Here is an 11,666-nt window from a genome sequence, read left to right as displayed (position 1 = left end):
TCTCTGGGGAAATGGCCCCAAAGGGTGGGTTAAGCCAGGTGGCACAGTGGGGGTTTGGACTTGAACCCCCACCCCCCACCCCGAGAAACAGCAGCTGGTTCGTGGACCAGCCATGTGACCCCGGGCAAGGGACAGCGTCTCTCTGAGCTATGCTGAGAGGTGATGGGAAAGCCAGACGGCAGCTGGAAGGTTTCTGGGTGAGTTCTGACTGCAACTTTGTGGGCTGGGGGCCCCTGGGGCCCGAGGGGCCGTGCACCATGGGCGTGGTGCCTGCCCTCTACTCTGTGGTGTCGTCTTTCTCCTCCTCCTCTGGACTTTGTTTCTTGAGCCCAGGTGGGGCCTGGGAGGAGGGGGTGCACCTGCTTCACGGGGCGGGGCTCTGTCCCCTGGCAACCTGGGGCAGGGCGGGGCTGGGAGGCCCCTGTGCCGTCCACAGAGTCAGAGCCAGGCTTGGAGGCTGCTGCGGCTCAGAGCCGAGAGGTGAGTCTGGGGAAATGGGGGGGCGGGGGTCCTGAGTGGGGTGGGCTCTTCTTTGGGCATGGGCGTTTGTGTGCCAGCGGCACCATCTGCTCACCAGCGGGGCCTTCAGGGTACAGGGAGGGAGCCCCCAGCCCCACCCTCAGCCCCCTCCAGACTCAGTGGGGTCCCAGGGGCTGGCGGGGGCCTCCCCTCGCTCTGTACCCGCTGGCTGGCTCTGAGGCCAGGTCTGTGCCCTTCCCACGCTGCACCCGCCCAGGGGAGCAGAACCCCATCCCTGAACTTTGCCAGGTCCCCAGTCTCCACCCTGGGCTTCAGGACCCCAAATCCAAGGGGCCTTGATCTCTGACCCTCTAAGTGAGGGGCCTGACCGGCACCCCCAGGGCCAGAGGCACAGGGCCCCCCACTGGTTCTGGGAATTCTGGAGCTTTCTGGGGAGATGCTTAGCCCCAGCCAGCGCCCTGCTTGGGGAGGCCTTGAACAGCCTACAACCCTCCCGTGGGATCGGAGGGCTCCTAGGAGGGGGATGGGGCAGTCAGCGTGGGGAGGTGTCCAGCCTCTGGGAGGGCAGCTGGGATCCTGTGGGGCCGGTTCAGAGACTTGGCCCAGTGTCCAGGTGTGTCCAGGGGTTGGGCCTCTGCCAGCCAGGGTCCCGGAGACCGTAGCCCCGAGGGACAGAAGAAGCCCAGGACCCCATCCCTGCTGAGCCCCAGGCCCCTCCAGCAGGCCTTTGCCCAAGGGCAGGAGGCCAGTCGCGGTGATGAGGAAGCAGGTGTGTGGCACCAGGGACCATAAACCCAGTTTCAGTTTTGGTATCAACAGGGTACAAAGCTGGGGCTGGGGAGGAGCCATCCAGGGGGGCTTCCTGGAGGAGGAGGTGGAGACTCCCTGGCTTCAGAACCTGTTGCTCTGTCACTCCCTGGTGTGACCCTTCTCTGGGCCTCGGTTTCCTCTGCTATATGTTGGGGAGAAGAATGGTTCCCCTCGTCACAGGCTCTTATGAGAGGCAAAAAAGCTGCCGGTGTGAGATGCCCAATTACGAGGACCCCCACCAGGAGCTGGGAGGCTCTGAGCGCTATTGCTACTCATTTGCACAGAGTCCACGAAGCCTCCAAGAGGGCGTTTCTCCCCGAGGGTTTCTCTGCGCCAGGCACCCACTCAGGCCTCCTTGATCCTCCCCACACCCGGCGGTGGGGTCAGCAACGTCCCACTTTACAGACAGGGAGACTGAGGCTTTTTGAGAGGGAATGCCTGCCCCAAGGTCACTTCGAGATCGGTGGTGGATCCAGGGTATAAATAATAACATCAGCCACTGCCGTGAAAGCATTTATCGAGTGCCTACTATATACCAGGGACAGGGCGCCGAGTCTTCACGGCAGCCCTTCGTGGTGGCAGCTGCGTGCTCTGGACTCTGCCTACTGTCCAGGTGTGGACACTGAGGTCGGAAGGGAGACTTGCCCAAGGACGCAGGCGAGGGGGACCCCACCCCACTGACCTCAGTGAATCACCCAGAAGGAATGGGCTGAGGAAGGAGCAGTCCCCCACACTGCCCCACCCACAGGCAGACTTGACACCCTCTGGGCGTGCGGTTCTTTTGCCCGGAATGTGGCTTATAAATCCTGCCGGGTGAGCCTCTGGCCCCGCACTAGGCAAATGGTTCTGAGTCAGTCCTGCCACACCTGCCCCCCGAGGGGAGCTGCAGGGCGCGGGCACCAGACCTGCCGTCCAGGGTGGGCTGGGGCTGGAGGGGCATCCGGGTCTGGGCTAGAATGAGCCCAAACCCTGGGCCCTGAGCACCCAGAGTGAGAGTCAGCCACTGTGTACCTGCTGTGTACCAGACTCCGGGCTGAGGGAGGGGGTGCTCACCTGGCCCACTGGGAGGGAGAGAGGGTCCTGGCTGATGGCTTCAGGTGGGAGGTGACAGGCCTTAAATAGAACCCCTCCCTTCAGAGAGATATGCACCCCCAGCCACATTCATCATTGGGACAGAGGCTCTGCCCGCTTGGCTGGAATTTATTACCCAAGCCTGCTTGTTTTTTAATATTGTTTTCTTAATTATAGTCTCAATATTTGAAAGATTGCGTGACACTGCGTTAGGTGTAACATGGTTCCCCATGATCGACTTCATGTTCAGGGAGGGTCTGCATTTTTCTTTTTAAAACCATGTTTAGCTTTTACAAGCAAGTTGGTGTAAAAATGCAGCGATGGACCCAATAACTCTGGTGGCACCCGGGGGCCAAGGCCGGGGGACCATGGTCGCTTGAGGAGTTGAGTTCCTCTCCTCAGCTGTAAAACGGTGGCTACACACTGTGCCGGGCTGGGTACACACAGGATGATCAGGCCACAGGTTCTGAGGTTGGGGACAATCTGGCAGGGGGGGGGCCCCCTGGAGGAGGTGTCCTGTAGGCTGTAGCTAAGAAGGCTGTGGAGGAACAGAAATAAGGGTCGTTCTGGCACAGGGAGGAGGAAGAGGGTCGACCTTGGGGTCTGGTGCCTGCAGAGTTTGGGGGTTTGGCCTGAGGCCGGATGGCGGTCTTGAGAGCCCTGGGTAGGGTGTGAGGACGCCAGGAGTCACAGGGGTGTGAGAGCAAGTGCCGGGCCTTCACAACGGCTCCTGGAGCTGTGCTCAGAGGGAGCCGGGACTCTTGGGAGGGGGGCTGGGCCCCCTGGAGGACTGGGTCAGGGTGTCGCCCGGCCCAGCGGGACAAGGTCCAAGGCGCTCCTTTATGGTGCTTTATGGTGCTGAGAAGGATTGTCTGGGATGGGACCAGGTGTCCTGCTGGACAGGTGCAGGAGAGAGAACGAGGGTGTGGGAGTCTGCTCGTCACCACCCCTCTCTGGGTCTCAGTTTCCCCACTTGACATCCCCAAGAGAGGGGCAGGCCCACTGGGCTCATCTGTAAATGTCAGATGGAAAAAATCACAGAAGGAACCTCAGGGTGTGTGTGCCCTGGGAGAGAGGCTGTCTAGGGGTGGCCCTGGGTCTGGAAGCGGTGAACTGGGTGGAAGGCTTACCCTGCAGGGTGTGCAGTGTCTGGCAGAGGAGGTGGGAGGGGTACCTGCAAATGTTAGACACACAGGGGCCGAGTCGTTGGGTCAGTACAGGGGCACCTTGGGATTCAGGTGTGGCTGGATCCAGGAGCTCAAACAAAGTTTTTAGGATGCTGTGTTGGGATTGGGGGTGCTCTTAAGCAAGGTGCATCCACAGGAGGACACATATGGCCCCCCAACAGCTCTTGGCCTCATCCAACCAGCCTAATAAGCCCAGTGGGAAGAGGGTCCAATTTTCCACGTTAATTGCAAAGTCCCAGGATTTCACGTCATTGGCCAGGTTGCGTCACATGTCCATCCCTGAAGCAATCGCAGAGGCCAAAGGGTGGAATGTTCTGATTGGCAGGGCTGGGTCACCTACCCTTCCCTGGGCCAGTCACAGAGGCCACTTGGCCAGGACTTTGCCCTTGAAGGGAGTGGGATTGCACCTCCCCCCAGGTGCTCTGACCTGGTGACTGACATGTCTTTCTCTTCCCTCAGTGAGCCCAGATCTTCTCCACCCTGGGATCCTCTGGTGGGCAGAGACCCCAAGAACATGGACCGAGTGACCAGATACCCCATCTTCAGCATCCCCCACTCACCCCGTGTGGCCGGCATGGCCTTCAAAGGCGACACCAGCTACTCGTTTGAGCTGGTGGACGTGAGGTCCGCGGCCAGAGGCTGGGGCCAGGATGAGCCAGTGGCCTGGCCTGCTGACCACGAGGCCTCTCTGGAAATGGTGCAGACGGGGACACCCCTCAGCCTGCATGTCTTCCCCGGCCGGCTGGCCCCACAGCTGCCCTGCCCGGAGGACGATGAGATGGAGGTGAAGGCCTACCACCTGGAGGCTGGGGACACCCCGCCCTGGCGGCCACGTGACCTGGAGTGGGAACGCCGGGCGGTCATTCAGGACCAGGCGGTCAGGAAGAGCGGCACGGTGGCCATGCTCCGTGGCACCCCTGACCACGGGGAGCCCAGGAGCCCCGGCCGCCCGCAGTCCACGCCCCTGGAGGAGAACATGATTGACACAGAGCAGATCGACTTCCTGGCAGCCAGGCGGCAGTTCCTGAGCCTGGAGCAGAGGAGCGCTCCACCCGGGGCGGCCCACGCCCGTGCGGGGGTTCCTCGGATCCCACAGCCTGGGGCCAGCCAGGCCTCCAAGGCCCTGAACGGGCCACCCCTGGTCAATGGGTATGTCGTCCCAGTCAAGCCTCAGGAGAAGGAGGTGGTCACGGACGAGAAGAGGGTCCACGGTTTACCCGCCAGCTCTGGTGCCCGAGCCTTGGATGACCCTGGTTCCTGGTCCCAAGAGGGGTCCCCGGAACCCGCCAAGGAGACGCCCATTGAGCGGGAGATCCGGCTGGCCCAGCAGCGGGAGGCAGACCTCCGGGAGCAGCGGGGGCTGCAACGGGCGGCCAGCCAGCAGGAGCTGCTGGAGATCCCGGCCAGGCCGCTGCTGAGCAAGGCGAGCCCGGCCACGGCCCCGCGGCCGCACAGGGGGCGCCCGTCGCTCTACGTGCAGCGGGACATTGCTCAGGGGTCGCAGCGCGAGGAGGACCACCGGCGCGAGGGCCTGCAGGTGGGCCGGGCGTCCATATCCGACTGGTTCTCCGAAGGCCCCCAGCCCATCCTCAGGAGAGTCCACAGCGCAGACTCCATCCTCAGCCCGACCCCAGATGCCAGCGCAGCCAGCCCCACACCAGAGGTGAGGAAGGTGAACCGCATCCCACCTGATGCCTACCAGCCATTCCTGAGCCCCCGGACGCCCCCGGGAGAACCCCCAGCCTTCCACACCTACCGCAAGCCCAGCGGTCTCTCTGCCGATGAGGCCAGGCCTGTGGGCTCTCCAAAGGCCGCAGGGTCTCAGAGGCATCCCTCGGGGTCCTCTGCAAGGCCTGCAAGCACAAAGCAGGAGCCTCCCCGGGGACCCCTGTGTGCCAACAGGGGTGTCGTGCGATGGGAGTACTTCCGCCTGCGTCCCTTGAGGTTCGGGGTCCCGGATGAGCCTGAGAAAGCTGAGGCCCCCCGAGTTTGGGGCTGGGAGGTGGCTGGGGCCCCGGCACTGAGGCTACAGAAGTCCCAGTCATCAGAGCTGCTGGAGAGGGAGGTGGAGAGCGTCCTGCGGCGGGAGCGGGAGGTGGCTGACGAGCGGCGGAGCGCTCTGTACCCTGAGGTCTTCTCCCTGCCTCCGGACGAGTGCGGTGACCAAGATTCCAGGAGCTCCTCCCGCGCATCTGGTGAGGCAGGGTCCTGGGAAGGGCTGCTTTGCTCAGAGTCTCAAAGGTTGGAGCAGAGGAGGGCGGCATGAGGAGCGTGAGGGTGCCAGGAGAGGCTGGGGGTTGGGGGGCATCTGGGGGACTTCGTCTGCTACCCCGGTTGGCTGGTCTGTCTGCTTAAGCAGTAGCTTTTGGAGAAATAACTTTGCCTTGGGCTTTTTCTTTATGCATTTGGACACTTTGTTGTTAGGTGCATAAAGGTTTACAGGTGTCCTAGCCTCTTGGTCGATTGCTCCTTTTCTGTCAAGGCAAAATACCCCCCGTGTGACTTTTAATGTTTTTCTCCTTGTGTGGTCGGCTCAGCTGTGGATCCAGTTTCTCCTAACTGGCTATGTGGGTCACTCTGTCTATCAGTTTTTGCAACCTGCTGTCTGCTCTGTCTGTCCATTCACCCATCTCCTTAACTGGTCCAGCCTCTTAGCCAGACTCTGTGTCCCTTGGGCTGGGGTCTGATGAATTTTCTGCCCTCAGGAGACCCCGGGATCCTCCCTGATGCCCTTTCTTTCCTTCCCTACCCCAGGCATCACGGACAGCTACTCGGTGTCTGAGTCACACTTTTTCACCCCCATCCACCTGCACTCCGGCCTGGTGTGGACGGCAGAGGCCTCAGCTGAGGATGCCCCCAGGCAGAGAAAGAAGAATGAGCAGTGGGTGAGTCTCGAGCCCTGCCATGCACTTGGAGGCCTGGACAAGGTCTGACGCCCCCCATTAGGGCCAGGGAAGGTCAGGTAAGGCTCAAGGGTGAGCTGGGTTTGACACCTGCCTCCCTCACTGCCCTGCCCGTGACTGTGCGCCTGTGTCCCCCACACGTGTGGTGCACGATGGGTAAACTGGGCCTCTCTTCATGTCTGGGCCACATAAGCAGGGTCCCCACCATGAGGTTGTCCCCCTGAGCCAAAGGCTGAGAGGCAGCTCCGCTTGGAGGAGGAGAGCTGTGGCAATCTATCAAAATCACCCTTATTATTTTCATGTGTTTATTACCATCATTGTTATTTCTGATTATTATCCACACCTCATGAGGGATGTCTCAGAGCTCTGCACGCACTGTGCTTTTAACACCCTGGAGGGATGTCCTGTGGCCCATTCTCTGGAGAAAGCCTTAGTCGCCTATGCCCAGGGTCATACAGTCTGAGCTCCCAAGCCAGGACTTGAACCCAGGCCTGACTCCAAACCCCACATTCCTAACCGTGAGGCCCTCTCCTCCCTGGGTGGTACTGTTGACACCATGGAGAATAACACCAGCTCCAGCCTCGCCAATCTGGTGCTCAGAGACTGGCCCAGAGGTTTGGGGCAGAGTGGAGCCCAGGGGCCTGGGTTCAAGGCCCAGCCCTGCAGCTTGCCAGCGGTGTGATGGGCAAGACCCTACTCCTCTCTGACCCTCAGTCTCCTCCTCTGTAAAATGAGCATGATAATAAGAACAGCGCCCTTCCAACCTTAGAGTAGGGCCTGGCCACGGCAAGAGCTCCATAAATGTCAACTGTCTTTATTACGATGACGTTTACAAAGAGAAAACAGGTGCAAATGACGGACCGAGGCTTCACTGAGGAGAGCAGCATGGTGGATGGCTTTGAGTTTGGGGTGATTGGGGGGACCACGGTGGGCAGGGAAGACCTTCCCTTCTGCCCCAAGTGGTGACTGAGGGGGCTGTGCATTGAGTCCAGGGGGGCTCTGGGGTGGGCAGGACTAGAGGGCCCCGGGGGCTGACATATGTTCCTTTCCTGTAGTATGCCGGCCTCAACCCCACTGACCAAGTCAACTCGGAGGTGAGTGTGCTCCTGGGGGCGAGGACCTGAGCCTTTCCCTCCCACATCTGTGCCCCCTGCCCTATTGCGTCAGGGCCCTCAGAAGCCCTTCTTCTGGGTGTGGGGACTTCCCTGGATATCTTCTTGATTGATAGTGTCTGCCTGAGGTGGATTTTTCTGTGACCTGCTTTTGATGCCTGTCACGAGCATAGATTGTGGAAAGAGGTTCCATGTGCCGCCTCTTTACCAGATGGTTTTGGGGCTGACTCGGCCCAAGACAGGGGCATTTTCTTTGAGGGAGGCATTTCATCTGAGATGTGTAGAAGGCCAGCTACCTCAGTGGATTTGTGGAATACATTTGTGACCCTCTTTGAGCTGAGTCCCAAATGCCAGACCCGGGCATTTCCCTACTGTGGAGCTCAGCATGAGTTAACCCATTCCTTGGCACTATTACCAGGAGTAGAGGGTCTGGAACAGAGGAGGGGATGGTCCTGCTTTACCCCTGCTCTAGGCCTCTCCTATGGGTTAGCAGCGAGGGGAGCTAGGACCTTTTGGGACCCCCTCTTGGGGGCGTTAGGACCCCGATGGGGACTTCATGCCTCCTCTTGCAGGTCTTGGAGGCCACACGGGTAACCCGCCACAAGAACGCCATGGCGGAGCGCTGGGAAGCCCGGATCTATGCCAGCGAGGATGAGGATTGAGCCTGGGGCCGGGCGCCCACCCCCTGCCCTGCCCTGCCCTGGGCCCTGGGCCCTGGGAACTGCGGACCATCCTGAGCCCCCGCCTTAGGACATAGGTTCCTCTTTAAATCCAGATCCAAGAACCTCAAATCTCATGCTGCCAAGCCCAGGGGTGGATGCACTTTTGGGCTTGAGGTTTTTCTTTTCCGCTTTTCTTTTCCTGCAGAAATCGTTGTGCTTTCTGGGTCAAAAGCTGGGGATGACTCCTTCTGCCCCTATGATGTTGCCAAACGCTCTTGGGTCCGGGGAAGAAGGAGACCAAATCCCCCACCTCCAGATGTAATTGTTCCCGCTAGTCTGAGAGGGGAGACGCTCAGCTCCTTCTTCTGGGACATCCCAATCTAACAGGGGAGACCTGCCCTGCTCCAGCCCTGGGAAACCTCCAGTCTGAGGGCCAGCCCTGGACAGAGAAAAGGGTTCGACGTGGGGTCTGAAGGGGGTCCTTCTGTCCCCCCATGAAATAAAGCAGCTGCGGGGCCGTCCCCCGCCTGGTGTGGTCGGCCGCCCTGGACCTCTCCCTTCCCCTCTGCCTGCTTCACTTCTCTGGGTGATGTCACTGCCCCCAGGGCTGCTGCTTCCTGCCTCTGCCCCTGCCCCACCCGGGCTGTCCCGCACATCCCTGAGTGTAGTATACAGAAGGTGCTCAAGCAGTGCTTGTTCAGTGAGCAAGTGACCGTCTCAGTTCTCCCACGTGGCCCCGTCAGTCATGCTCGGAGCACTTATTAAGCGCTTGCGGAGTCCCCAGCCCTCTGGCTTCAGGGGAAGTTGGAGGGGTCTTCAGTTAGGCTCCGCGTGTGCACCAGGGGCACAACCCCCGCAGAGAAGATCATCGTGGGCAAGGCCATGGGCAGCGGACTCAAACCTGGCTCTGCTGCCCCTCTGTGTGGCCAAGGGGCCCCTCCACCTGCCCTGCCTCCATTTCCCACCCCCACCCATGGGGATGGTGATGGGACCCCTGGCCTTGACCCCAGAATGACCCCGATGGCAGCCCCCTCCTCCCACCAGCCTGGGCCTCCAGAGGCTAGGAGCAACTGGTGGCACCCAGCCAGCAGGGCCTGTCCCCTCCTGCTGCCCCCGGCCCCTCTCCTCCTTAAAACTCCTTCCCCTGCAATCGCCGCAGGGAAAACGGCCACAGCTATTCTAAGAGCTGCATCTTGAAAGCGGCCCACACGGGCCAGGGAGGCTCTGTGGCCTGAAATAGCTGAGGCTGCGGGTCTCCAAGGGTGCCCGGGGCAGGGGTAGCTGAGGTCGAGGGGGGCTGCTTCGGGCAGAACAGGCCATCTGAGGCAGGAGGGCATCTGTTCTCAGGGGGAGCGCCTGGGCCCGGCGGTGTGCCCCTCGGTGGCCAAGGTCAGCTCTTCTCTGGGGTTCCAGCCCCAGGAACCAAATGTGGGCCCCCGCCCTTCAGGAAAGCATTTTGGGGCTTTAGATACAACCTGCCTGAGTCTCGCCAGGTCCTCCCCCATGTCCCAGCACATCCTCACCCTGGTGTCCATGGGTCGGTCCCCCTGGTCCCCCTGCTCTGAGGATGTGAGTCTCCTGGGGTGACTGGAACAAGTCATCGTGAACAGGGGGCTTAAACCAGCACAGATTGTTCTCTGACAGTCCTGGAGGTCAGGAGTCCGACTCGGGTCTCACGGGGCTAAATCCAGGAGTGGGCAGGGCTGGTCCTTCCGGAGGCTCCAGGGCAGCATCGGTTCCTGCCTTTTCCAGCTTCTAGAGGCGCCACATCCCTGGCTCGCGGCCCCTCCTGCATCCTCACAGCCAGCAGCGCAGCATCTCCCGTCTCTCTCTGCCTCTGACCATCCTGCCTCCCTCTTATAAGGACCCTGGGATGACGCTGGGCCCCTCGGGGAATTCAGGGTCCTCCCCATCTCAGGGGTCTTAACTCAATCCCACCTGCAAAGTCTCCTCTGCCCCATGACACGTCTGCAGTTCCTGGGACCAGGACGGGGACGTCATGGGGCCGTTATTCTGCTGACCAGACACAGAAGGACACACAGTGTGTGGTTCCACTCACAGGGGGGCCCTGGGGGAGTCAGATCCACAGAGACAGGAAGTAGATGGTGGGGGGCCAGGGGCCGGGGGAGGGGTGGGGAGTCAGGGTTTCATGGGGACAGAGCTTCAGTTTGGGAAGATGAGAAAGTTCTAGAGGTGATGGTGAGATGGTTGCACAACAATGTGAGTGTGCTTAATGCCACCGAGCTGTGCGCTTAAAAATGGTGAAGATGGTGAATTTTATGTTCTGTGTATTTCACCACAAGTTTTTGAAAAGAGAGAGAGAAAAGTATTCTCTCGCTTGAAGACCTCAGAAGCCCCTTGGGAACAATCCAGGAATGATCCAGTTACTGGCTTAAAAAGATGAGGAGTGTCCTGAAAAGTGCAGCGTCCTTGAAGTTCTTGATTCGATGAGGCTGGTGGGAAGGTCTTGTTTTGATGATTCACTTTTCGTTTAATTCTTCTCACCGGCCTCTGCCCTTAAGGAACGAAGAGAGAATTCTATCCACCTGCCAGGCTGCCGTCCCACAAGGCTCTGGGCGAGAGGTTTAAATGAAGTCTTAGCGCAATTCCCAAGGGGGGGGGGGTTCTGTCTGGATGGGGGCCGAAGTGGGGACAAAGCCTGGGTCTGCGGGTCCCGCGGCCGTTCAGTCTTTCCTGGTTTCCTCCCAGCTTGGGGTATATGAGCCGGGGAGGGAGGGAGTTTTCTCGAAGGCCATTAGAAAGGCTGAAACACAAGCCGAGTTTCCAACTGAAAAGCCAGAACCCTTGCTCACTCTCAGCGTTTTTCACCTTCTCTGGCAGCATCGCTCTTATTTAGTTAACTCCTGCAGGACCACGTGGGGATCAGGGTCCAGGAGCCGGGCTGCCCCTCCGGGCCCTGGGGCTCACTCCCTGTGTGTATCCGTCAACTTCTGCTGTGTGACAACCATCCCAGCCCTCAGTGCTCCAACAGCAGCTGCTACGAGCTCATGATCCTGTGGTCAGCTATGGAGGTGCTGCCTGGTCTGAGGGAATGCTCACCCACACGTCTCTCGGCCAGGGTGGCAGGGGGAGGGATGGGAGATAACATTCAGACGCCCGGTTCCATTTGAAAATCAGGCCAATGATGAATGACTTTTCCAGTACAAGTATATCCCGTGCAATATTTGGGACATATTTACGCTAAATAAAAATCACTCGGGCTTCCCTGGTGGTGCAGTGGTTGAGAGTCCGCCTGCCGATGCAGGGGACACGGGTTCGTGCCCCGGTCCGGGAAGATCCCACATGCCGCGGAGTGGCTGGGCCTGTGAGCCATGGCCACTGAGCCTGCGTGTCCGGAGCCTGTGCTCCGCAACGGGAGAGGCCACAACAGTGAGAGGCCCCACGTACCGCAAAAAAAAAAAAAAAAAAAAAAAATCACTC

General features: G+C 60.1%; 1 protein-coding gene across 1 annotated transcript; it reads left to right on the top strand.

Moving 5' to 3' along the window:
* Positions 1-3,988: 3,988 nt before the first annotated feature.
* MISP (mitotic spindle positioning) lies at positions 3,989-8,734 on the top strand. Its single transcript, XM_082651066.1, has 4 exons — positions 3,989-5,743; positions 6,303-6,433; positions 7,507-7,545; positions 8,136-8,734. The coding sequence occupies exons 1-4, from the start codon at positions 4,063-4,065 to the stop codon at positions 8,223-8,225; spliced, it is 1,941 nt and encodes a 646-aa protein (XP_082507192.1). The 5' UTR covers positions 3,989-4,062; the 3' UTR covers positions 8,226-8,734.
* Positions 8,735-11,666: the final 2,932 nt, after the last annotated feature.

Source organism: Grampus griseus (assembly GCF_964374135.1).
Source record: "Grampus griseus genome assembly, chromosome: 3".
NCBI classification, from domain to species: Eukaryota; Metazoa; Chordata; class Mammalia; order Artiodactyla; family Delphinidae; genus Grampus; species Grampus griseus.
The sequence above is the reverse complement of the archived record's forward strand: the minus strand, read 5'-3'. Positions and strand labels throughout refer to the sequence as shown.

Bases quoted from the DNA above. Each gene is read 5' to 3' on its own strand.
- MISP (XM_082651066.1), top strand. From the start codon at position 4,063: ATGGACCGAGTGACCAGATACCCCATCTTCAGCATCCCCCACTCACCC. The intron at 5,744-6,302 runs GTGAGGCAGGGT...TCCCTACCCCAG, and splicing joins GAGCTCCTCCCGCGCATCTG to GCATCACGGACAGCTACTCG. The intron at 7,546-8,135 runs GTGAGTGTGCTC...CTCCTCTTGCAG, and splicing joins CTGACCAAGTCAACTCGGAG to GTCTTGGAGGCCACACGGGT.